Genomic DNA, 25,947 nt, shown 5'->3' on the forward strand with positions numbered 1-25,947 from the left:
GTCATACATGTTTACTTATTTACAATGCAAGAATTTAAATATTGAGAAAGTTATAAATAAAGTAAAGAATGAATTGGCAAGAAATACCTAATACTTAATCACTTTAACTTTTAACTTTTCAAAATGCAATGTTGAAAAATAACTTACATTGTATACGTTCAACTTCTAATTACACTAAAGCCTTATGTGAAAAACTTTTATAATTAATCTGTTGTAAAAATATAAAATGTAAGTTGGTGACAAATAGTGGACCACTTATCCAAATCTCTAAAATATTGACATGATATCGGAAAGAGTTGTTGACCGTACTAAGAACTTTTTACAAAGTTTCTTATGTTAGTCTAAATGATCTGGTTGCAAGTTAAGAGTAATTCAAAAGGAAAACTAATGAAAAGAGTTTGAAAACTTTGAGTTTTAACTATAAGAACAAAATAAAGGGTAAAGTGAATAGTACCAGGATTGACTTTTTAGTGAAAAAATGTGGTTTTTCGTTAAAGTGAATAACCGATAGCTTTTCGTTAAAGTTCTCTAATTTAAAATATCGTTTTCTTAAAGAAAAGTTAAAATCAAAGAAATTATTTTAAAATATTACATTGTTAAATAGGGGTCAAGAGTAAGAGAAAAACTTTTACCATTCATTATTATTTAGTGACAAGTTAAGTTCCAAACAAATATTTCTTCAATAAACATGTAAATCTAAAAATGGCATATATTCATATTTGGCGTATCAAAACCAGGTCGAGAGTCGGAAAAATAAACTTGTACCACTCAACATTATCAAATGACAAGTTAAGTTTAACACAAATTTTTCTTCGATAATAGATAAGTAAACATGTAAATATGAAATGGTAGATATTCATGTTTGGCGTATCAAAACCAAATCGAGATTAGGAGAAAAACTTGTACCACTCATCATTATCTAACGACAAGTAAAGTCTTTCACAAATTTTTCTTCGACATGGACAAGTAAACATGTAAATGTAAAATAATAAACATTCATATTTAGCGTATTAAAACTAGGTCAATATAAGGAGGAAAACTTATTCCACTTAGCATTATTTAATGGGCTCTTCCTCCTAATCCATCAAATCCAAGGATCCAGACCATTGAAATTTGATTTAACGTCTAAAGTTATTATAACTTTTAAAGTGAGTCTCTGTTTGTAACTGTTTGATCAAATTATAATAACCTAAATCTCCGAACTTGATGGATTAAAAGAAAGAGATTCGAAAATAATCCATTTTCTTATTTAATGACGAGTTAAATTTCTCGCAGGTTTTCTTTAACAAGTAAATATGTAAATATAAAATAGTAGGTGTTCATATTTGGCTATCAAAACCGTAGTCCGAAGCCATCCAAAACGGGTTAAGCGACCCACTTCCCAAACACAGCCCCTATATCCGCTTTTACTGACGGACCATGATCCTCTCCTAATCTAAGGATGAGGATGCTTATGACTAAGGGATGTGGGCCGTTGGATGAAAATCTAACGGCTACAAACAGAGGATCCTTTTAAAGTTATAATAATTATAACCGTTGAATTTTCATCCAACAGCCCACATCCCTTAGACATGAGGATCCTCATCCTTAGATTAGGAGAGGATCCTGATCCTTTACTGACCTCGATTAAGGATTCAGTAGGCCCATAATTGTCTTTTCATTAGCGAGTGCCCCCAGAGAAAATCAATTAAAACCCCTCACAAAAAAATAAAAAATAAAAATAAATACACATTCAATTCATTTCATTTATTTTCCCTTTTGTGCTTCTCACTCCCCATTCTCTCTCTCTCTCTTTCTCTCTCTCTCTCCCCCCTCACTGTCCGTTGGAGCCAATCAGAAACAGTCACACTCTTCTCCTTCTTCTCTGCTTCACTCTCATAACATGAGCAGCAGCAGCAGAGTGGCCAACAACACAGAGCACCGCCATCGGTTATGAATCCCAGCGCAGAAGCAGTTGCACCGCCACCGCCACCGCTTCAACCGTCGCAGCTGCCTCAGGCCCACCGACTTTCCACCTCCTGCGATCGCCACCCGGAAGAGCATTTCACGGGCTTCTGCCCCTCATGCCTCTGCGAACGCCTTGCCGTGTTGGAGCCTTCAACAAACTCTTCTTCCTCTTCCACTTCTCGAAAACCCCCTACTTCCTCCAACGCCGCCGCCGCTCTTAGGGCCATTTTCAAGCCCCCCATTGGCGGTGGTGGGGCCTCCTCTTCCAATAAAAACCGACCCACCTCATTTTTCCCGGAGCTCCGACGAACCAAGTCTTTCTCTGCCTCTAAAAACGAGGGCTTCTCCGGCGTGTTTGAGCCGCAGAGGAAGTCTTGCGACGTTAGGGTTCGGAACACTCTCTGGACACTCTTTCACCAGGACGACGGACGGAATCCTAACAAGAAGGAGGCACCGCCTACTGACGCTGAGGTTGAGACCCGAAATTTGGGTGGGTCTTCTTCCAGCTTTCGAGGTCCAGTCTTCGAGTCCAAGGAGGAAGACGAAGACGAAGAGGACGAAAATCAGTGCAGCGGCGGCGAAGACTTTGGAATTGAAATTTGCGAGGAAACAATTGTCGCCAATGTGACAGAAGACAAAGTTCCAGAAATCTTAGAGGAGGAGGAAGAAGAATTTCAACCACCGCAACCAGTCACGGAACAATTCGAAGAAGAGGACTTGAAGCCCATGAAAGATCATATAGATCTTGATTCACAGACGAAGAAGCGAGACCTGAAGGAGATTGCGGGCAGCTTCTGGTCAGCAGCTTCAGTTTTCAGCAAAAAATTACAGAAATGGAGGCAGAAGCAGAAGCTGAAGAAGCGGCGGAACGGCTGCGGATCGGCCACATTGCCGGTGGAGAAGCCAATCGGGAGACAGTTCAGAGAAACCCAGTCGGAGATCGCCGATTACGGCTTCGGCCGGCGTTCCTGCGACACGGATCCGAGGTTTTCGCTCGACGCGGGTCGGATGTCGTTCGACGACCCGAGGTACTCCTTTGACGAGCCTCGGGCCTCGTGGGACGGGTACCTCATCGGAAGGACGTTTCCGAGAATGCCCACGATGCTCTCGGTGGTCGAGGACGCTCCGGTGGTCCACGTGGCGAGATGCGACGCTCAAATTCCGGTTGAGGAGCCGCCCATGAATTCCATTGAGGAGGAGACGGTTCCGGGCGGGTCGGCCCAGACCCGGGACTATTATTTGGACTCGTCGTCTCGCCGGAGGAAGAGCCTCGACCGGTCCAACTCCATTAGGAAGACTGCGGAGGCGGTGGTGGCGGATATTGATGAGATGAAGTCGGTTTCGAATGCCAATGGCAATGCCAAGGTGTCGCCCACGACTGTTCCGGATAACAGAGATTTGAGGGAATTTTACAACTCGAATTCTTTGAGGGATGACTGCTCGGAGACCTTTGAAACGGGGTCGTTTCGGGGCGGCGGTGATTCGGCATCGGTGGTGGGAAATGGGGAGAGGAATAAAGGGTGTAAAAAGTCTAGGAGGTGGAGCAAGGCGTGGAATATATGGAGTTTTATACACAGGAGGGGTGGGAACAAAGATGAGGATGACGATAGGTATAGCAGTGTTAGAGCTAACGGGGTGGAGCGGTCTTTTTCGGAGTCGTGGCCGGAGCTCAGAGGCGGCGGTGGTGGCGAGAGGAATGGGGAAGCCAAGGGCTTTAATCCTAAGCTTATGAGGAGTAATAGTAGTGCTAGTTGGAGGAATGGTTCTCATGGGTATGGCGGTTTTGGTGGCGGTGCACTCGGGAGCATGAGGAAGAGCAATGGCAGCGTTCCTGTGGTCGAGGCAAACGGGTTTGGAAATGGGAACGGCGGAAGGAAGAAGAAAGACGACCAGGTTTTGCTGGAACGGAACCGGAGCGCGAGGTATTCCCCGAACCATATTGACAACGGATTGCTGAGGTTTTATTTGACGCCGATGAGGAGCAGCTGGAGGAGCGGCGGAGTCGGGAAAAGCAGGTCCAGCCATGCTCATTCGATTGCCAGAAGCGTACTGAGATTGTACTGAAAGATGAATGAATGAAATGAGGTGTTGTTTCTTGTGTAAGGGTTTAAAGTTCATGTTGTTCATTTGCTGCATTTCTTGTGTAAAACCACACATTGCCTAATGCATTCTTGTTGGTTGGTGGGATAAAAAAAATGAAATTTTCCTTCTTTTTTTCATGTGATTAGTGATTTACTTGCTTCAATTACTGAAATAACAACAATTACGGTGTTTTTCTTTCGTCTCTAATCATAGTTAATTAGTGTCGATTCATTTTTCCATCCTCTTGCGTGCGCAATTTGTAAATTTTGGATATAATGTAATCGGAGATATCACGTGACGTGAGAAGGGATGTATCCGCGGAGATAGACGACAATCTCCGAAAGAGAAGGGATGTGCCTGCCTGCCTTAGGATCCAATATTTGTTCCCTTTGCTTCTTGTCTTGAGCATAAATGGCTCATCGGGGAAGATCGAGCCTTTGAGTCCTGAGGAGTTTGCAGTAACAATGTCGGCGGAGGGCCTCATTCTCCTAGTTTTGCTATTTGTCTCATAAAAACTCGATTTTCTTATGCTGTGGCCCATACAGTAGTAGACTCCGTCCCCGTTGAAGCGGGAAATCACTTACATGCAGTGGCGTTTTGGGGCAATACTACAATGTCAAGTGTTTTAATCTTTCCTTGTAACATTCTATTATTTGTCTGCCACCATGGCGTCTCAAGGTACAGAAAAGTTTTTCTCCCATTGTTAGATGGAATGCGGAAAACCATCATTGTGAAATGGAGGACTTAACTAATACGCCGCTATTGTATCTCAAACCACTGGCCCGTGAGAAAGTTTTAAACACATTGTAGAGTATCGTTAGTTTGAGATACCGGCACAATAGCGTTTCAGACGTAAGTCAGTCTTTTCGAAATGGAGAAAGAGTCTCATTTGACCCCACTCTGAAAGAGAGAGAGAGCCCAATGTTGCTATTTTGTGTTGACTCTGGTCTCCTTCACTGCTGAGATGTTTGGTTCGCTCTTGATTCGTCTCGTTATCTGTAATGGCAGAGCTTTGCCTTCCGCATGCATTTTTCTCACACCAGAATCCTTGCTGCTGCTAATCTTTCTTTAATCTTGCACTAATCTCACTCTACGCGTTAATTCAAATTTGTTTCCAATTGGATGATGAGATATATCAAAATTTAGTGAGTTAATTACATAAAATTACCTAAAAAGGAAACAAGACTCTGTGAATGCAGTTGGAGAAAAATGTCCAAAACTCAGCAGCTTCATATGGTCGAATCCATAAAAATTGCGAAAAATAGTATGACATACGTTTATGGTATTTACACAAGGGCGGGGCGAGACTTGCTACTCTCACCACCAGTTCTAGAGTATATCTTCAACCTGAAGTCAAAAGAGACTTACATAACGCTTAACTATCAACTGCTACCAATATAGATTTACGTAGGAATTTACAAATTGCGTATTAACGACAACTGCTACCAACAGCAAGAGTTAACCATAAGCACACTCTTACCAACTAAACCAACCCTTATTAGCTTTACGTAATTATTTTCTTTTGATGCAGAGAATGGAATATGAAATGATTGGTCGGCTGCCACTAATTGACTTATTGTGTTTCGACCGAGTTTATTTTATTTTACAATTAGTTGGGTGGCAGTGGCACATGTTGCTCGTTCATTTCGAAAAAGAGGCAGATTGTCACCCTTCTGTTTTGGATGCATTTCCTATTCTTTTTATTTATGCGGTTATAGTTAAGTCACGTCAATATAAGACAAAATAAGAAAAGATGAGAATGACTCTCAAATAGGAGGGTAGACAATCTGCCTCCTTCCAAAAATGCAATAACAAAAACAATTGTCTAAATTGCTGAAATTATCATGTGGTGTGATTTATATATTTAATCTTGCTCATGAAGATAATAAAATCTTAAAATATACATATAGTTAAGCTCCTTGCCAATCACAATCCAATCCAATCCAATCCAAAGCCACTTCAATTCGACAAATCGAACCGTTTTTCACCATTGCATGCAGTAAAATTTGATAGAACTAAGAAAGAAATGTTTGGTTTGAACTGAGACTAGTAACAAACTTAGTTATAAACGTAAAATTTGACATATGACTCGCACCACATCGATGATTTGTGCAATACTGCAAATAGCCAAAACAATTTAGATCAAGATTAATTAAAAATCAAGAAGTATTAAAGTGACCTTCTCTATGGTGTGTATCATGTGGATATATGAACAAAGTAGGAATATTTCAGGCAATATTGACCAGAGTATAAAGTGAAAAGTGAGGTTGTGAAAAAACCAAGCAAAAGTGTGAAGTCAAGAAAACACAAAAGCCTATAAATTCGTTGTCCATTATAACACTGTGAGTAAAAGGCAAAGGAAATGAAACTTTGACCACAAAACGCAACACATGTAAAGGCATGTTAGATCATTTGATCGACCCAAATCCCCATTGGCAAAAACATGAACCAATCTTAGCAATTTTGTCTCTCAAAGTTGAGATTCTTACTCATTTCTTTTCCCAATGGGGCCCTCCCACCATGTTGAAGGAATCAAACCAATCAAAAGTTCTCAGTTGCACCCAGTTAGGCGTTCTCAAATTAACTAGATCAGTTTGCTCTTCTTATATTTAAAGTTCGAATCCGTCTCCTCGTAATGTATGTTAAATTTCAGCATTGCTCGAACTAATGTGCTTCCTCTCGTAACCAAAGTTCAATCCTCCATATCTGCAATTTAGGTTAGATTAGAATATTGGTCAAACTAACATGCTCCATATTGAAAGTGAATCTCATATCGAGAAAATGAGGAACCTTAGATGTGCTTATAAGTAGTTGAGCTACTTCCTATATTATCAATTGATTTTACGGTAAAACCTCAACTTGTTTCATGATATTAGAGCAAATTATCTCATAAGTGAAGCCCAACAGCAACATTTGTTTCATGTCATCCGATATGTGTTGTTCACATGTTAGACTATAAAATTCACCACAGTGAGCTGGTGTATTGAGAGTAAATCCCACATCGGGAAACAAAGAACCTTGTATGTGCTTATAAGTAATTGAGCTACTCCTCATATTGTAAGTTGATTTTATGGTAAAACCTCAACTTCTTCACTCATTTGCATCCAAATTTAGATCCTCATCATTTTTTGTCCAAATTAAATTAGAATATTGTTGGAAACAAGTCGTGATATTATTCTTTCACCTCTTTTTGGGGTGTGTAAAAGGTTTCCATGATCCACAATTTGCCTCAGGAGTCAAAAAGTGGCCATGAAAACATCCCAACATGCTTCTTCTCGGAGGAGATAAAGGAGGGAAGGAAAGAAAAAGAGAGGAGGAGGCTCATAATCCAATGGCCTCAATGGGGAAGGGAGGTGGATAATGATTTGTTTAAGGTAATGGTTGGACTTTTTTGTCAACGGTTGTAGGCTACTAATGTCTTACGTCTGTCTGCAACTCAGCCTCGGGGTTTGTTTGTGATTTACTTGCCTTTATTATTTTACTCATCAGATTTTGTTTGGCAATATTTGTCTAAAATCACACCTTCTGGGGTTCATGCAATCTTTGTTAATGACTGTTTCTTGTTTCTTCTATATAAAATTTTTGAAAAGGCTCTTAAAAGTAAAATTCTTCATGAATTTTTTATCATCTTATTTTTTATATAATATTTTATAATATTGACACGTAAATTAACATTAATCGTGAGGTGTCAGAGGGTTAATGAAAAGTCTCACTTTAAGAGAATCTACTTAGCATTTCTCTTCTTCTATAACAATGATTGACATGTTTAGTAATTCATAATCGGAATGAACAATACTTGTTTGAGGAGTAGAGATTCCTCAAATTTGTTTACTAAACTATCTGAAATCAAAGTGAAAGTGAAGATTTCAAATAAACTGTTTATTAATTCTCTTGATTGGAATTGAAACCAATTTGATTGTATATACTCATAATATCTAGTTTATCCATATAATTGATCATAACAAATGTAGAAAATTAATTAAAAGACCATCACAAACTTTTTTTTATTCAAAATTGTTTAGACAACTTTCTTTATCATTGAGGGCGCCTTTTTATATTAAGGATACTTTGTTTATTAATAAGAACATTTGGTTTTTAATTCAAAACCCTCATGAGACCATCTCCAATGGTTGGGCTAAAAGTCAAATATTTTAGCCTGGAAAATTTAGCTTTTAGCCTAGAAACAACTTTTCTACTCCAACCATTCTGGCCTAAAATTTTAGCCCGGGATTATTAAAAAATGAACTTAGGCTATTTTTTTTTCTTAAATTAATTTTTTTTTTAAAATAAATATGTAGACTGTCGTAAATTAATTTTATGAACATTTGAATCTAAAAAAATTTAAATTTCGATAAATATTGAAAAATCACTAAATTTCTCACAAAGCAAGCCGTCAACTTTTACCAATCTTTCAACCCTGGGCTAACTTTCAATTCACCAACTTTTCAACACCAAATTTTCAATTCACCAACCGTTCAACACCAAACTTTCAACTTTCACCAACCATTCAACACCAAACTTTCAGAAATCATCCTCTATATAAACATATGTCCAATATTTGTTGATCACATAACCTTTCAACCTTCAATCATCCTCTATATTGACCAATATTTCAACTTTCAAAGAGTTTTTGTTTCCTAAAAATCCTCAATATCTCATCAATGGGTGATAGAAGAAGGCGTAGTATGGCAATGCAGATGGCACAATACCAAGCAAGGATGGAGATTGAGGATGCAGAATTGTTCAACGCCGAAGTTGAACTTATCAACTCGTTTATGCAATCTGAGCACCATGGCGAATCTAGCCATCGTGGTTCTGTCACGGGGCATCCATATGTGCAGCATGATAGAGAAGAGTATCATGATCGAATGATGAAAGATTATTTCATCGAGCGTCCGAGATTTCCTACTCATGATTTTCGGAGGTGGTTTCGGATGAGGAGAGAGCTTTTTGAACAAATACATAGGTATTTATAGAGTTTTTGCGTGAATTTTGAGTTAAATAATTTTTTTAAATTATTTTAACCATTAGATTTAAATTTGGGCCGTTAGATTTGATTATATTTGATCTCAGCCGTTTGATTCAATGTATTTTAAAATAACATATTTTAAAAAATCAAATTTAAATCTGGACCGTTGGATCAACCAACGGTCCTTGAAAAGCAGCCGTTGGAGGTGGTCTGGGTGGCCGACAACCCGCTGACAGTGGGGCCCACCCTGTCGGGAACGGACGGGGCGCGTTGGTGAGTGAACGGGCCGAGACTGGCCCAAAGGCCAACGAGTCCAGTCGCGCGGGGGGGGGGGGGGATTCTGGGGGTTATTTGGCCCAACTTTAACATTTGGCATTTAGCCCAATGTTTTAGCATGGGTTGGAGATGGTTTGGGGGGGAAATTTGGGGGGTAATTTAACATTTAACCCACCATTGGAGGTGGTCTGAAGCGCAACTCTTTTCTCTTTTTTTTTTCTTCCTTATAATACAAAAGACGTCCTAATAATAAAAAAGCGTTGATTAAGTATTTTTCAATTAAAAATTTTTTTGCAAGAGACTTTTTATTAGTACTCCCTGACAAATATTGTTCTTTCTTTTTTGTATAAGCGATATTTGCACTAAATTTTTCTAAATTATAGGGTTTAAACTTGTGCAGTTGAGGGAGTACACTGCTTTAGCCAATTTTGCTTAACCTATATTTGAAATATTGTTGACCCTAAAAACTACCAAGCCTATGTAGCGCGCAGGCCGAGTAATCAATAAGCTAACTACGCCTTTCGGTTGTGTGCGGGGCGTGCCACCTGGTCGCCCGAGCTCGGCCAAGGAGTAAAATGTGTTGATGTCGCATTGGGCGCGCTGTTAACTTATTGATCTTGCGACTGTGGCCGAGGAAGGAACACGTCTCGACCTTCAGGTTCTAGAGCCTGAAGACAAGGCTGCTAGTTTTGCGAAGTTCAATATCAAATTTGGCTTTCAATGTGCCGAATGTAGTAACTTGTAACACCTCACTTCGCCGAAAAGGCTAATGAGAAGACATCTGCCAATAAGGATTCGAAAATCCTTTTCGACCGAGACTTGGATAGATAATCAGTCAGCCTCAATGTAGTGCTGTTTATCCAACCTGAAGGTGCTCAGCGGTCAGCTAATTCTACGGCAACAGTGTTGTTTATCCAAACTGAAGATACCATCGATTGCCTTCACAGTGCTGTTTATCCAAACTGAAGATGTATTGGTGGAAAAAGAAAATAAAAATCTCAAGGTTGTTGTGAGGTTTCGCGTAGAACGAGAATTTGCGCATGGCAGTTTGTGTGTTGAATTGGAAAGGGTTTAGAATGATGCACCCCTTTTCTTATTTATAACAGCCAATCTTGTCATGGCCGAACCACACTCTTTATCCGGCCATATTCACTTCTCAAATCTGAGCATCCTCATTCTATTGAGACTCCTTATTATACTAGGACTCGACTCATTCACTCTTACCTAGATCAATCCTTCTTGCAATAGGACTCAGCCAACCTGACTGGGCAACTTATGACCATTGGACGACCCATAATATTTTTTGGAAGAGCTTTGGACCGAACATAAACCTAAGCTCGGCCCAATAATATTATTTTGGGCCCAAACAAATATACTCTTAGATTCGATTCCGATTGACTCCCAACCGAAAAGTTCCAAAATATGATATCCAATTCAAATCCGAAAGTTTGAAACCTAAAAAAGAATAGGATGAGAATTGGAATGTATTTTATGTTGTCAGGTTTTTTTATTTTCTATGGCAATCACTCGAGTGCTTGGACTTGTGACTACTTGAGTGATTAGAGAAAATAGAATTTTTGTTCGGAAGTTGGAATCTTGCACTGACATTGAAATCTTGCATTGGCACTGATGTTGGAATCTTGCACTGACACTAGCAGTAGAATCTTGCACTTACATTCGATGGCATTTCATATGAGAATTGGCATCAGAAGTTAGCATAACAAAGCTTGCATCCACATATGTCTGTTGGCAAATTCCTATTGTATACCGCCATGAGTTTTGACGAGAGTGTTGGAAAATTAATTGGTAATTTTATTGTTTGGATTTAGGCCTAGCCATCTAAATCAGCGTTTCTTAAGTTTTGCATTTTATAAACATGGTTTGTAGTTTAGTATGAGAATTATGTTGATCACAATATATTCTCTTTGAATTATATAGCCGTCTCGGCATTTTCTTCTGTTTAGTTGATTGAGTAATCTATACGTTTTGTAAACCGTTTGTCCGTTCGTCTATTACGCGTACTCTGATTTTTAACTTAAGTACTCGAAATTCGATCCAAAACTTACCTAACTCTATTACATGCACTCATTTATAAGGATCTAATTCAAGGACAGGATCCCAAATACACCTTCCTATAAGGGCTTGCAAACAAAAGTTGGACACTTTTCTAGGAATCCAAATATACCTCCCTATAAGGAGTCCAATTCCTAAAAATTCAGGAGTATAATCCTGATTTTGGGTGAGCTCTAATTGTATGTTTGATTGATTCCTGAAGTGTTAGTAAACACTTGGAACACTTACATCAAGCAGTTCCTTCTTTTTTTGTTCCCTATCCACGTTGTTGCCATCACTATTTTGAACTAGTACTTCACATCCGAATGCTCAATTGGCAACATCTGGATCTTGTTCTTGTATCTTTCTGCCTTTCACTCTTCTTTCGCTTATCACGCCCCGGAGACCTCCGAGATGACGTTGAGGTCGCATCTTCTTCAAAATAATTAACATTTGGAATCGGAAAACTTGACTGCTACCCTACGTTCCATGACGAAAGAATGCTAGAACAAATCCAAGGCCTAATCTCTATAGGCTCTCTCTGGATTTGGAATAAAAACCAAGAAGATATGAGACAACTAAATACAAAAAGATTACAGCAAACAAGTTCATAAGAAAGCAAAACAGAGGTAACCGAGTATCAAAACTGCTTTCAATTTTGGTGTAAGGTTTTATGAACCCAAAATAGCTCTGATCAGTCTTCAAAATTGCCCTGGAGCTAAACCTAAAGGGACAAAGCATACAACAGAGCCAACATCAAGCTACCCCTACATTTACATCTTTACAGCTACCTCTGTTACTCTTCCGTCTCATCATCATCGCTGTCAATTTTATCGAGGGAGGATCTGGTCTGGAGGCTCATACGTCTAGGGATGTACACATTGTAGTAGTAATTCAAAATACTCTTCCGGGACTTGGAAGGGAAATGCTTATAGGCAATCTTCCAAAAACTTGCTTCATTTGATAGTGGCTTCACTTTCACAAGAGATTCAAAGGTCCGCTGTTCAGTTGACGTCCATGACTTTGAAACAAATTCTCCCATTTCGCCAAACTTCCAACTCCGGAAGGCAGGACCAAGTTCAAATTGCAAGAGTAGTCTTTCTTCATGAATGTGTTGTTTAACACAACCAACAGATCCTGGAGAAATGCAAGAACAAGAGTTGGATCTCCCTTTCCCAAGTGCTTTCACAGTGGTTCCGGCACTTTTTCCTTTAATGGGCCACGTTCGCGTGCCCAACCACTTTGACGCTGCTGAATCACCATCACCACCATAAGGAGTTTTACTGTTTATTGGACCTGTCCATACTGGGACGTCCGCCTGAAAACAAGGACCAATCGGAACAACAGACCTCGGAAGACTACCATCTGTAAATAGTAATCTCACTGCTTCTCTAAGTTTCAGATTTTGCTTTATTGATCTGGATGAATCTGAGTGGTGAGATGAACCGTTGATATCTCTCACAGGAATAGACCTTGGAAGATAATCATCACTAAAAATCATAAACCTCAATGCGCGTTCAAATTCTGTACTCTTCTCGTCTAAACTCGGAGAGTCTGAGCTGTCAGCTGTATCATTAACATTCTCAATAGTTTCATCACATAAGTTCATGTTTTCCAGATTAAATTTGTTCAAACCATTGTTTGATTCATCTGTATCAAATATACGAGAGGCGGAATTATCCTTACAAGATGGACCAGAATTTTCCATGTCCCTAATGGTCAAATTTGTAGAATATGGCTTCCCTTGATATTCATTTTCAAATGTCAACAAACTTCCAGAACTGTGCGAGTTAGAGACAAGCCGAGGTTTGGAAATTTCATGGTTGGCATTTGTATTGGTTAAGCATGACGAGACAGAATGCCCTGTACTCATTCTTTTAACACTACGGACATCAGATTTTCCTGTATCCAATCGAGAAACTTCGGCGAACTTACTACCTTTTAGGAACTGATCAAGTTTTCGCTTTTTCTGTACAAAAAAGGGAGGGAAAGGTAGTTTTCATAAGATTGGGGCTGAAGAATGAAGTTCATGGCAAGAGATAACTTCTGAACTGGCAATTGCCTTAAAACACAAAGAAAGCAACTCAAATCTAGAGAAATTATCACCAATTGTAAGCAAGGGTCAAATGTTTTGGAATTTGGATACCGAAACATTTCACTTGAGTAATGTTATGTCATTAAGTAGAAGAAACAAAATTATGTCAAGAAATAAGCTAGCTCAGTAGCCCTCTATTTCCAGTAATGATCGTGGAAGAGCTTATCAAGAATATGATGTTATTTCGGATAAGTCCTCAAACAACGAAACACGATGATGAGTCAATTATGAGTTGGATGAGGGGTCAATTCTAAGTTAGATCTTTGAAGAAATGGTCCTAAGGTATGCTTGACATGCAGGATAAATAAGGCTTGGGATCGAACAAAAATATAGGATATGTTAGCATAAAACTAGTAGATAACAGGTATGTAACAGGATATCTAGTCTTATCACTAGTGCAATGTGCATTTGTTAGGATGTGAGCTGAGTTTTGTTCGTTATCCCTACGTACTAATATGGTAAATGGTTCGGTCAAATTGACAAATACACATTTATCACTCAGAAAACAATGGAATGAGATTTAAAAGAAAAAAACAATGTTGTATTGGACGTACCCGAGGAGATTCGGCATTACCAAGAAGCAAGAATTTCCGCACTTTAAGACTCTGATTCCATAGTTGTCGAGATGAACCAGGAGATGCATTACGGTCACAAGGGTCCAACGCAAGTCCTTTCAACCACACCAACATGTCAGAATCAGCATAGAGGCCAAAAGGTGATTTCCAATTTTGCAGCTGGTCCCCCACTGGAAAATAAGCTTTCTTAGCAGTCTCTTGATTGCCATGACCACTACGACTTCCGGATGGCGCCATTTTAGCAATGTTATCCTTCAAATCCTAATCAAACCCTGTAGAAAATTTTCTCACCTTTATCAGGTGCCACTTTCTGGCTTATACTCAATGTAGCAATAGATAGTAAACAAATTCATACAAATTTTCACACCTAGAGTCCATTACTCCATTTTGTACAAGGAATGTAAAAACGTCGAATTTAACACTAAACCTTGGCTCTCTACAATCCTGGGACCCCCACACAGTGGAATGGCTAGATCAAGAACTCAAAAAGAAGTCAAAGAAAACTCGAAAAACTCAAATGCACTACCCTGATCTAACTTCCTTAACCCCTCCTTAAACCTGGGTTGAAGCCTACCATTCATCCAGGAGGGAAGACTTCCATCCAAAAGAACAAGAGACAACACATTTCTTCCAGAAGCACAAGAGAGAACAGTGACCGCTGTTAGACTACCACTGGACACCAAAAACTTAAGCTAAGCTTAAGTTGTTTGAGGATGAACCAACAATGCATATCAAGATAACGCGCACAAGTGCTCACTCAAGCATCGCACCTAGTTATAATTAACCTAATCCTATAACAGTTAGCAAAAACATGCGTAGCAAGAAATTCGACAAAGTCAGCTCCCAACTCATGGGATCTAATCCAATTGGGAAACTATATGCGTAAAAGATAAACCTTTTAGACCTATGGCCAATCTTAGCCCTGCAGCTATCGGTTACATACTCAGCATTCATGTTCTTACAGTTTGAGACCCCTTGTCCGAGCACAAAACTCGTGTCTAACGGGTTTTATTTCGCCAAACAGAACTCAAGAATTCTAAACCCATCCTCTTCAATATGGTTTTTAGAAACTAATGGCATCCAATATACCAGTGTTTTGAATGCTAAGAATAGAAATGTCATTATCACTGACACCAACAAAAAACTTCTACTCTAAGCATGAATTTAATAGCATTGTCTCCATCATCATTTACTATAAAACTTGGTACAATATTTGGCTACTCAAAGAATAAGTAGGAGTTCCTACTCAAAATTGTTCGTTGCCAATTTATAAAACTTCGTGTTTATAATCATAACCGTTGATATTATAAATCACCCTATACAGATCGCCTCTACAAAAAATAAATTAAAACTAATGTTGTTTAGTTATCGAACTATATAAAAACAAATGAACGCATTACAAACCATTTGCTAGAATAAATTGACTAAACAACCATAGTTTTATTTCAGTTCTTGCAGAGATGATCTTTACAGTATAATTGATAATATGAACGGTTCTAATCATAAGCACATAACTCTATGATTCAAACATTAAGAGTTTTTGAGTAGGAGTTCGTACTCATCTTTTGGGTAGCCAAGTATTGTTCTAAAACTTAAAACAACATAAAAAATTCCTAAATTTTAATTCAAAAACCAAACACATTGTAATTTCCTTCCCAAGAAAAAGCAAAGAATGTGAAGTTGCCGGACATGCATAAAAAAATGTTAACAGTACAATTGCAAACAGTAAATACGTCAGCACTAAAATGGAATTTCGATCGAGGTCAAGATCTTTCAGTTTGCCGGGAAACTTCAAAAAATGAACATTTCCCGGGAAATATCCCGACCTATTTCCCGGCGAACCAAACAGAACCTAAAGGGAACCATTTGCTGACGAGAGCAACTGCCAAAACCCTAAAATATATAACTTTGCGGTGGAATTTGCATCTTCGTCAAGTCCTATTCAAACAATACAGCATTACACTAAAAAATTAATGTTTGGGAAATTCTGCTAATGTGTTTAGTATATTTGGGTTCAGATGAAAAACAAGGTTTATGCATTCGCTTCAGGTGGCGACCGCCATTAATGGGTTGTGAGAAACTGTGCAGAAAAAAGGAAGAGCGAGTGTGGGGGTAAAAATGTACCTTTGACAGGAACGGTGGGAAGGACGGTTTCGGACTCTGGAAACTTGTGGATTCTGGTTTGCACCTCTGGTCCCTGGAGAAACTGAAAATTGAAAAGAGAAACCTTTGAAGAAAGCAAGCAATGTTGTGTTGAATCTTGATGGCTAATTTTGCATTTAATATATCTATCGGGATGAAACAATAAAAATGTAAAATAATAATATTAATAAATCATAATACAGGAACTAGAGGAGGGAACTAATGAACCATAAATTTTTATGTGTACAAGTTTCTGTTATACTACGTGTTATAATATAAGCGCATGGCAAAATTGATGCGTTTCAAGTATATTGAAAAATCTATCTAATGATCATCGATAAAAGATTATGTAGTTAAACTAAGGTTTTAAAACACGTTAGGCGCTAGTCGAACGGCGGACTGAGGTCTAGCCGTTCGGTGGAGGCCTAGGTGGACTAGGCGAATTTATGTAAACTTATTATATATTATATAAATACGTGCATGTTTGTGCGTAGAAAATACATAAATTATAAAATAAAATGACATATAGATAAGATAGTAGTAGAACATATTGAAAACATGGGGAAATATAATATAATAAGTGTTCATCCAGGTATTTAATTATCTTACAATTTATTTTAAAAAATGCAAAATGAAAGTAATATATTTTCTGTCTCTATGAGAGTCACAACCTAAGTGGATGTCTAGACAGATCTAAGCGGATGCTTAAGTAGCTCCACATAGACGCCTAAGCAGCTATAGGTGTCATTTCTTAATTTTCAAAATCCAGAGATTATCGAGATGGTGGTCAGTCGCTAACATATGGGCGGGGCCTAGCCTTCGATTTCGAGGGTTGCAGAAAAATTTCAAGCAAGGATTCAGATCCATGAACTGCTCGTTTACCATTTTTTCAAACTAATGAAAGGTAGTGTTTCCAAAAAAATAAAATAAAATAAAAAGTTTACTAATGAACGGTCGTTGGGATTTTGAAAACCTATATTTTACCAGTTTCCTTCACAACTTGAGCTAACCAAGTACAATAACATATTTGCTCTAAGGGAGTGGAATATGAATCAAGCTACATGGACGGCCAAAAAAATTTAGTATCAAACCCTTCATCCACGAAAATTGAACTCAATGTCTCTTGTTTACAAGGAAAGATGAATATCATTAGATCATAGTGCTAATTGGTGACTTAACCCAAGAACTTGGATTTTAATAAATTTCCCTATAGAAATTTGTTCCATCAGTAAACCGTAAGGTTGTGTTTGTCACGGACGATCAATTTGGTTGTTTGTCACAGAAGATCAATTTGGTTAGGATAACTCACTATTTTAAAGCATATTGAATGAAAAAATAGAGGATAAATCCTACCTTTTTTTTTTCTTTTTTTTTTTTAAGATTAAAAGTGATAACTTTCTTTCATGAGTATAATTTTGTAGCTTTGACTTGAACAAAATTGAAAGTTGTCATCCTTCAATACGTCTTTTTCTTTTTTTGGTCAAAGGTAAATATTATTACCAAGGATTTCTCTCACATTCTCTTATTTTGTTTTTCTCTTGTTATAAAAAATTAATATAAGATGCTGAGGTGATTTAACCGTGATTGTTTAATTAGGAAGGAAGAGAAGAGGAGAGAAAAAAAGAAGGGAGAAAATCATACACCTATTACCAAGCACACGCATATACATAGATGGAGGCCCACTTACAATAAAAGCACAAAACAAAGATATAAGCCTCCATAGCAACATAAAAAAGAGTCCAACGCAAACTTTGAGGCCCAAAACAGAAAAACACAAAACCAGAAAAACCAAGCAGCTAGTTAAGTTTCCTCTATCGCCGTCCGAGCACCAACCATCAACAACGAACCAGCTTCCCTTGCAGACGCCGAAGATCCAACAAGGCAAAGCCCCATAAACGAAAAGAAGACTCCACCTACCTGCAACAAGAACCACAGATATCCAAATCGCAACCACCAAGGAAAGGAAGCCAGTGGAAAATCCCACAAGCAACAGCGCCGAGAACGGCAGACAAGTGGATGGTGGTGGTGTAAACATCCGAGCCAGAGCTATAAGCACCATTCGATTAACCCGCAAAAAAAGGGAAGGGGGAAGCAATTACAGATCTGGAAATTTGTGGGAGTGAAGGAAGATAGGGCCAAATGGGATAGATAGAAGATGGATTGATTAGAACCATGTGGGTGAAAAAACAGCAGGAAGAAGATGAAGGGGAAGGTCCGAATTTGGGGCTTACCAATCAAAGGCGTAAGGGGATGGGATGGTAGTGAAAAACTAACGGAAAAACAGGGGAAACACAGATAAAAAGAGAAATGAAGGGAAAAAAATAAATAAATACAAAGAAAAGGTGGTTTCTTCAGTACGTTTTAAATGTTTTCCTCCAAGTCAACAATCAGTAACAAAAACATCCTAAAAGGATTCTACAATGATATCATCATCCATTGATGACTTTTTGAGTTCTACAAAACTTCCATAGACAATTTAAAAGTTTCAACCATGGACGGCAACTAAAAGTCTACGGCCTTGTTACGTTTTTTTATTTATTATTATTTCTTATTTGGAAGATAATCATATCACATTATATTATATGTATAAATGCAATAAAAGATACCATATAAAATTATAGCAAGATTAAACAGGGTGGTGCTATCTACACTTTTTTTTTTTACTTTCTACACACGTCTTATTTTTGGGTGTCAGACAAATGAATCGAAGATGATCAAAGAACAGAAATTAATCACGGGTGTGTGAGAGGTAAAAAGAGGTGTGTAAATAGTATCAGCCTATTGAATACTATTATAACACTCTTAAATTTGAAATGGAAAGGACCATATTCGCCTCACCTGGACATGACACCGCGATTACTCATATCCATGATGATTTTTTCTATTCCTAGTCCTAACTTAACCACATATTTTTCGAGAATCTTTCGAAATTCTAAAGGCTCGTATCTACATTGAGAATGCTTTGAAGACATGTTGTGAACTACTTTTGGAAGGCTTAACAAGACTTTCAAACAACCAAAAGCGTTTACAACAACACTTGACAGAAAAACTTAAAAGTGTATGAATCATTAAATCACTTTATGGAGAATTCTCTCCAAAAGCACTTTCAAGTGCTTATTTTTAAGAAATTTCGATGTGCTTCTAGAAAAATTGCTTTTGAGTATAAGTTCTTCCTACATAAGTAGTTTCAAAATGGTCGTATCGCGTCGATTTGATGATAAATAGACCATAAAATAAAAAATAAAAAGACATGAATCATATATATCTCTAAAATAAGATGAAAGTATCACAAGTTAAAAGTAAGTTTGTTTGGAGTTTCAATTTCAAGAAGGGTAATGCTAGGAAGACTAAATTTGGAGACAAAATTTGCAAACTAAATGACGTGTCACCAATAGGAATGAGCATGTTTATCAACGCTTAAGTAATAAACCAATCATCAACTTCCATGTCTTTAGTTTTCAAACTTTTGTCTACAATTTTTTCTCCCTAGCATTACCCTTCAAAGAATTCTCTAACCAATTAGGTGGAAATCTTCCCTTTTCCTCTAAATATTTCATTGTTTATTGGTATAGTTTTCAAGAATGGCTTGCATTAGATAGATAATCCCTAATTGTGAAGAATGATTGAGAATCTGAGATTCAAATCCAAAGTTTTGATGAGGAGGCTTTACAAACTAGGTTAACTTGAAAAGAAATTGATTGGATAACTTAAATTGAAGTTACAAAGTTATGAAAGGATTGATGCATACCTCGTCTTGTAGGCTTGTAGCTATGGATTTCTCCTCATGAATCTTTCTCTTTCTTCCCAACTCAAATTAGGGTTTCTTCTAACTATCCTTTTTATAGGAGAAAACCCTAGACCAGAAAATTTGAAAAGTTTTTTTTACTCATACGTCTTGAGTTCGTAACTCCTCTTTTTCTAGAAGTTTAAATAGAACCATCCTTCACAAAATCCTACTGCACTTGGGTTGGGCATATGAGAATATTTAAGTATTATATTATATGCACCACAATTAATTTATTTTAAAACAATAGAGATAAATTAAAGGGTAAGTTTTCAATGAGAATAATAAGGATAATAATGAATAAATGAACAAGTTATTTCCTTAGTCACATGGCTTAAGTCTTAAAGGTTCCTTAAACAATTGAAGACTGCATAATTTGGTACTCTCGTATTATCCTTTCTATAGGGACTTTGCCTTTGGGTTTGTTTTTTCTTTTACTAACTTTGTTAATAAGATGATATATTTGTTACTTAGTACTACGGTGTAGTGATATTAGTGAGAGGTCTTAAGTTTGATTATCACCAAAGGAAAATTTGAACCATATTATTACTAGCCCATCGTGAGGCTAAGCCCACCTCCTCCCCTTAGTATAGATAATATCGATTGTTAAAAAAAAAATGATATATTTACACTAAAAAGTAGATAACAAATTGATAATAAACTCGTTATTTATAAAATTTAAACCTAAATCTCTCACTTATTGTAATGTTATGTGACTTCTTTATGTTAATTAGTTCGATTCTTTCAATACCTAATAAATATATAAATAGCTCAAGTAAATTTTTTTCTTGAAAAAATATCTTGTATCCTTTTATTTTTTTAGCACAACCATATTTTTAGTTTTCCTATAAAAATTACAGCAAAATTGCGGGTTAGAGATTTTGGCTCAGCCATATAATAAGCCATCCATAATTTGGTATTGTTAGATTAACGTTAATTACTCCATAATTTTCCTCAGAATGATCGCATCTATTATAAGAATGTAATTTCCAATTGTAATTTAGTGTAGAATTTTTACCTAAATAGAGATTGTTATTACCCTATATATATATATTGTAACATTTTACCGACATCAATATAAGGAATCATATTTCTACATGGTATCTTTTGTCTAATATTTAATTACTTTGGAACTCGTTATCCATACGAGTCAATTTTTTTTTTCTACCAAGTTGAATATGACCCGCGTAAAATATTTCAATATATAGGGTTACATAAATCCCTATTTAGTAGGAATGCTACACTAATAATAACCATTGAAAAACTACATTTCTATAATAGATGTGATATTTACGGATAACTCCGGATATATAATTTACCACTTATAATTTACATGGGGAGGGGAGATTACACGGGATACAATGAGATAAGGAAAAATGTCCCAACCACCAAAGTATCCACATCAGTCGAACTTAGGCCTCTTATTATTCAAATAAAAAGAAATACTACTAAATCGTAATATTAGTGATGTAAACTTATTTATTTTATAATCAAGAGGCAACCTTATTCATAACTTGCCCTTAAAGGCAGTGCCAAGTGGCCCAGAGGTAAGAGTGCGGACTGCGGCTCCTCAATAAACAAAAAAAAATGTGGAAGGTCACAGGTTTGATGCTCCGAGCTGGTGAGTCTACTTGATTGTGGCCACGAGCAGAGTGAAATTCCCATAGCCTCTCTAGGCCCGAAAGAGGTGGATAACCGTGGCTTCGACCAGTTGTCCCCCTTTGTGATTAAAAAAAAAAAACTCGAGGATACATCGACAACATTTTGACAAAAAAATATTCACACAATAATACTATGGTAATGGATCTATATATATATATATATATATATATATATATATTTTTTTTTTTTTGAGAAATTTTTTGAAATGTCATATGAATTAAAATTTTAAGCGATTGTCATAATAACTTTTCGAAATTATTAATTTATCATCTCACCTTAACTCTGTTAAGTATTCCATCCATAAAGTCTTGCACATGACTTTTGTTCAAGGTTATTTTGGACATTTCAAATATCTCTCCCCTTCTAATAAGTTGCCTTCCCAAAAAGTAATTCTAGGGTTTCAAAAAAAAAAAATACAAAAAGTTGTTAATTTGGTGTATGAGGATTTGAGGGTTTGCCGTTCGAAAAAGGAGAACGACCTGCACTAACTTCTCTGTGTTTCGATGTTAATTTATTTATTTTTCTTGTTTGGCCCTTCGGCTTTTCTTTTCCCTTCTCATTATCGACAATTTAGAATGCGAACGATTCATTTTGCAGTAATCTAGTCATCTTTTCTATGGGGATACACAGTCTCATCAGTGATTGGAGGTGCCTTGGTAGACAGATATGGAGGAAAGACAGTGATGGCATGGGGTGTGGCCATGTGGTCTTTGGCAACTCTCCTCACTCCATGGGCTGCCAACCATTCCACCACCAGCCTCTTGGCCGTTTGTGCCTTCTTTGGACTCACTAAAGGTGTAGCCCTCCCGTCCATAAGCACCCTCTTATCAAGGTAATATAATGTCTCCCTAATCCTTGCTCATAATTATTAATTAGATTCGACCTCTATGTGTAGTTACAATAATGCTAGGGTCACCTAATTCGTTACCAAAAGATGTACCGGTGTGTGTGCTTTATGTAACTTGCAGAGCAAGTAAACAAGTTCTGCTCGTGAATTGAAGTACTGAACCATACATGAATTGGAAAAACAAATGAACCAAGTTCACTTGCATATAGCAGAGATGAGGGAATGTTGTAAACAACCTATCAGACGCGTTCGATTTGCAATACTTAAAAGTTTAGCAGAATTCAATCCTCATGTCACTTGTAATATGAGCAGGTGATTTCCGACCCAAGAAAGAGCAAGTGCAGTTGGAATCTCTATGGCTGGATTTCACCTCGGCAATGTCATTGGCTTACTTCTAACTCCGGTTATGTTGTCAACGATGGGAATTTCTGGTCCCTTTATTCTCTTATCCTCCATTGGACTGCTCTGGCTGACAGTATGGGCGTACACAGCCACAAATGATCCAAGAGAGAGTCGTTACATCAGCAAATCGGAGGTCCGAGTGATCCAAGCCGGAAAATCTGATTCTCCAAAAATTGAAAGGAAAGCTTCCATCTATACGGCTCCTGTTTTCAAAATTACCAACAGGGGCCATTATTTCTGCTAAAGTGAATGTTTCACACTGAGAATTTAATAAAATATCATACATTAATTTGCTTCTTACAAATGAATTTGAAAATATATAACATAAGAGCAATGAATGAAAATAACAAATGCATTACAGAAGCACTTAACAAACATTTTGCATAAGCAAAAGTTGCTCGAGCCTAAAAATGACCCAAAACTTTGAACTCCCAAGTCAATATTTTATGTTCATCTTTTCCTACCCTAACCTAACATTCGTTTACTTGCGCAAAATTGATGGACATTTCAGTCTAGAAGACGCGCTCTCCGGTAGCAAATAGGTTCCAAAAGAGTGTCGTCACGAACTATAGCTCTGTAGTGACACTTAGAAATGCTTGAAATGATTCTAATCATTGTACAAAATAACCAGTTCCTATCGTGCTTACTATCGCCGCCACTGTCCCGGCTGAATTTGAAATTCCTGTTGACACGGAATGTCATTGAATCGTTGTAGTCAGCTAACCAATTTAAGAGAGAAGACAACATAATATAAACATTCCCTTTCCAGCAGTCTAATGAGAAGGAACATACCGTGGAGGAATCCAGCGGATTGTGGCGCTATATCCTGATCAAATGAAACCACAGGAGCTAGGATCAGATCGGAAATAAAATTCCGAACATCTAATGGCTATGATTGGATTATTTTGGCAGACTATCTACTGCATTAGTTTAGTTTGAATGTTCTGTCATATGCTTAGATGGGTGGAACTTACTTGGGTATTAAGGCCATCTCCAACCGAGAGCTGGCCAGAGAGCTCGTTTTAGCTCTCTGGCCCTCTAAGATATTAATATTTTAATGAACAGTACATTATCATATTTGCCTCCATCTCCAACCGAGGGCTATAGGGCTCCTTTTAGCTCTGTCACAAAAAACCGTCTCCAACCAAGGACTAAAGGGCCATAGGGCCAAACATAATTTATTATTTAAAAACTACAACTAGAATTCAAATCCAACGGCTAAGTGACGTCAGCTAGCCGTTGGATTTTAATTTTTTTTTTTGCTATAAATAGGGTCGATATTAGGCTATAATTCACGCAACTTTGAATTCAATCTATTTTAATTCAATCTCTTTCAATTCAAGTTTGCAATGAATTCCAACTTTGGATCCTCTTCGGATTCCAACTGTGGGTCCTCATCCAATTCCAAATTGGAAGAAAAATGGGTGCAAATGAGTACATGAGGCGCTATAGAATGATACGTTCTCGTGCCACAAACAAGTACCTACAACAAGATCTTGTTGCACATCTTTGGGCCAAAAGTAGCATGGAGTAGGCATTTAAGTTTTATGTTGTTAAATGTTTTTAAAAATGTTGTTAAATGTTTTTTTTATGTTGTATAATTTTTATGTTGGTTAATGTTATTTAATGTTGTTTCATGTTACTTAATTTAATTTAATGTTGTATAATGGTTTAGGAAGTTATAGGAAAAAATGGAATTTTAAAAAAATATGAAACAAATTTTGTAAGATAGAAGTTATAGGAAAAAAAAATAGAATTTAAAAAAAAATGAAACAAATTTTGTGAAATAGAAGTTATAGGAAAAAATGGAATTTAAAAACAAATAGAAAACAAATTTTGTAAAATAGAAGTTATAGAAAAAAATAGAATTTAAAAAAAATATGAAACAAATTTTGTAAAATAGAAGTTATAGGAAGTTATAGAAAAAACATAGAATTTAAGAATAGAAGTTATAGGAAAAAAATTTGTAAATAAAAAAAAAATTCAAAAATAACTGCTAGCTGACATCAGCTAGCCGTTATATTCAAAAATTTTCATGCTATTTGTGTCAGTTATAACCGACACTATTTCTTTTATTTTTGTCGGTTATAACCGACAGTTTTAAAAAAAATTCCAACCAGCCCAGGCCTGGCTGGCTGGCTGGCTGCATGCGGCCAACCCTTTGGCACTTTCAGATTCCGTAGGGCTCATGAGCCCTCTGGCCTAGCTCTTGGTTGGAGACGGTTTTCGGACTATTTTCAGCCCTCTGACCATCTGGAACCTTTGATTGGCGATGGCCTAAGGAAAGCGGGCTTAACTGAACGAGCTCAAGCACAAGGCTGCTGTGAGGAGTACCGTTGCAGCCTCGGGCATTTTGGCATAGTTTAGGCAGAGCAATGACACTCCAGACCCGATGAAACCAATAAACTGCTACACGCAAATATTGTCAGTATGGTTATTTGTTACAAAAATATACAATAATGTTTGGGTAACATTATTTGTTGGACTGCAGTCAAATTCCAAAAGCGAATTTAAATTACGTTATTGCTAATATAATGAAAGACTTAACTTATTTTTTCACTATGTTAATATAAATAATATCGTTTATTAAGAAGAAAAAAAAATTCTCATGTCAAGTATTTGCTCTCTTTTATTTTTACTGAACGAGTGAATATCACCAAACCGTTTAAGTCATCAACAAAAAATCATATTAAACCACTACAAATATATATATCGTCGTCACATGTATGATGGGAGGTGCAGCCGTGCCTCATAAGTTCTGCTGGCCAGTAATTTTGCAAGATTGTCATCCACTCATAAGGTTTATTCTTTTCTTTTTTTTTTAATTTCTTTTATATATCATATTAATTTCCTTCTTGTGTCCTCCAATGAATTCCAAGCATATGTTGCCACCAAGCGATCTGAATGGATATGGGGCCAATAGAACAGGGACTAGGATTCTCGTCCCTTATTTTTCTATCATTTATTCTCATATTCTCTAGTTTGTTTTTGTTTTTTTATAAAAAAAATTAATATAAAATATTAATGCGGTTTAATTGTGATCGTTTAAATAAGAGAGAACGAAAATGAAGGTAAAAAAGAGAGAAGAGAATCATTCTTCACAGAAGCAGCATT

At 37.1% G+C, this 25,947-nt stretch overlaps 1 protein-coding gene across 1 annotated transcript; it reads left to right on the forward strand.

The window, feature by feature from the left end:
• The first annotated feature begins 1,778 nt into the window (after positions 1-1,778).
• On the forward strand, positions 1,779-4,166 carry LOC137745803 (protein OCTOPUS-like). Its single transcript, XM_068485815.1, has one exon. The coding sequence runs from the start codon at positions 1,933-1,935 to the stop codon at positions 4,009-4,011; it is 2,079 nt and encodes a 692-aa protein (XP_068341916.1). The 5' UTR covers positions 1,779-1,932; the 3' UTR covers positions 4,012-4,166.
• The last annotated feature ends 21,781 nt before the right edge of the window (positions 4,167-25,947 follow it).

This window comes from Pyrus communis, chromosome 9 (assembly GCF_963583255.1).
Source record: "Pyrus communis chromosome 9, drPyrComm1.1, whole genome shotgun sequence".
Taxonomy (NCBI): domain Eukaryota; kingdom Viridiplantae; phylum Streptophyta; class Magnoliopsida; order Rosales; family Rosaceae; genus Pyrus; species Pyrus communis.

What these genes read in the sequence shown, in the direction of transcription:
- LOC137745803 (XM_068485815.1), top strand. Translation starts at nt 1,933, where the DNA reads ATGAATCCCAGCGCAGAAGCAGTTGCACCGCCACCGCCACCGCTTCAA.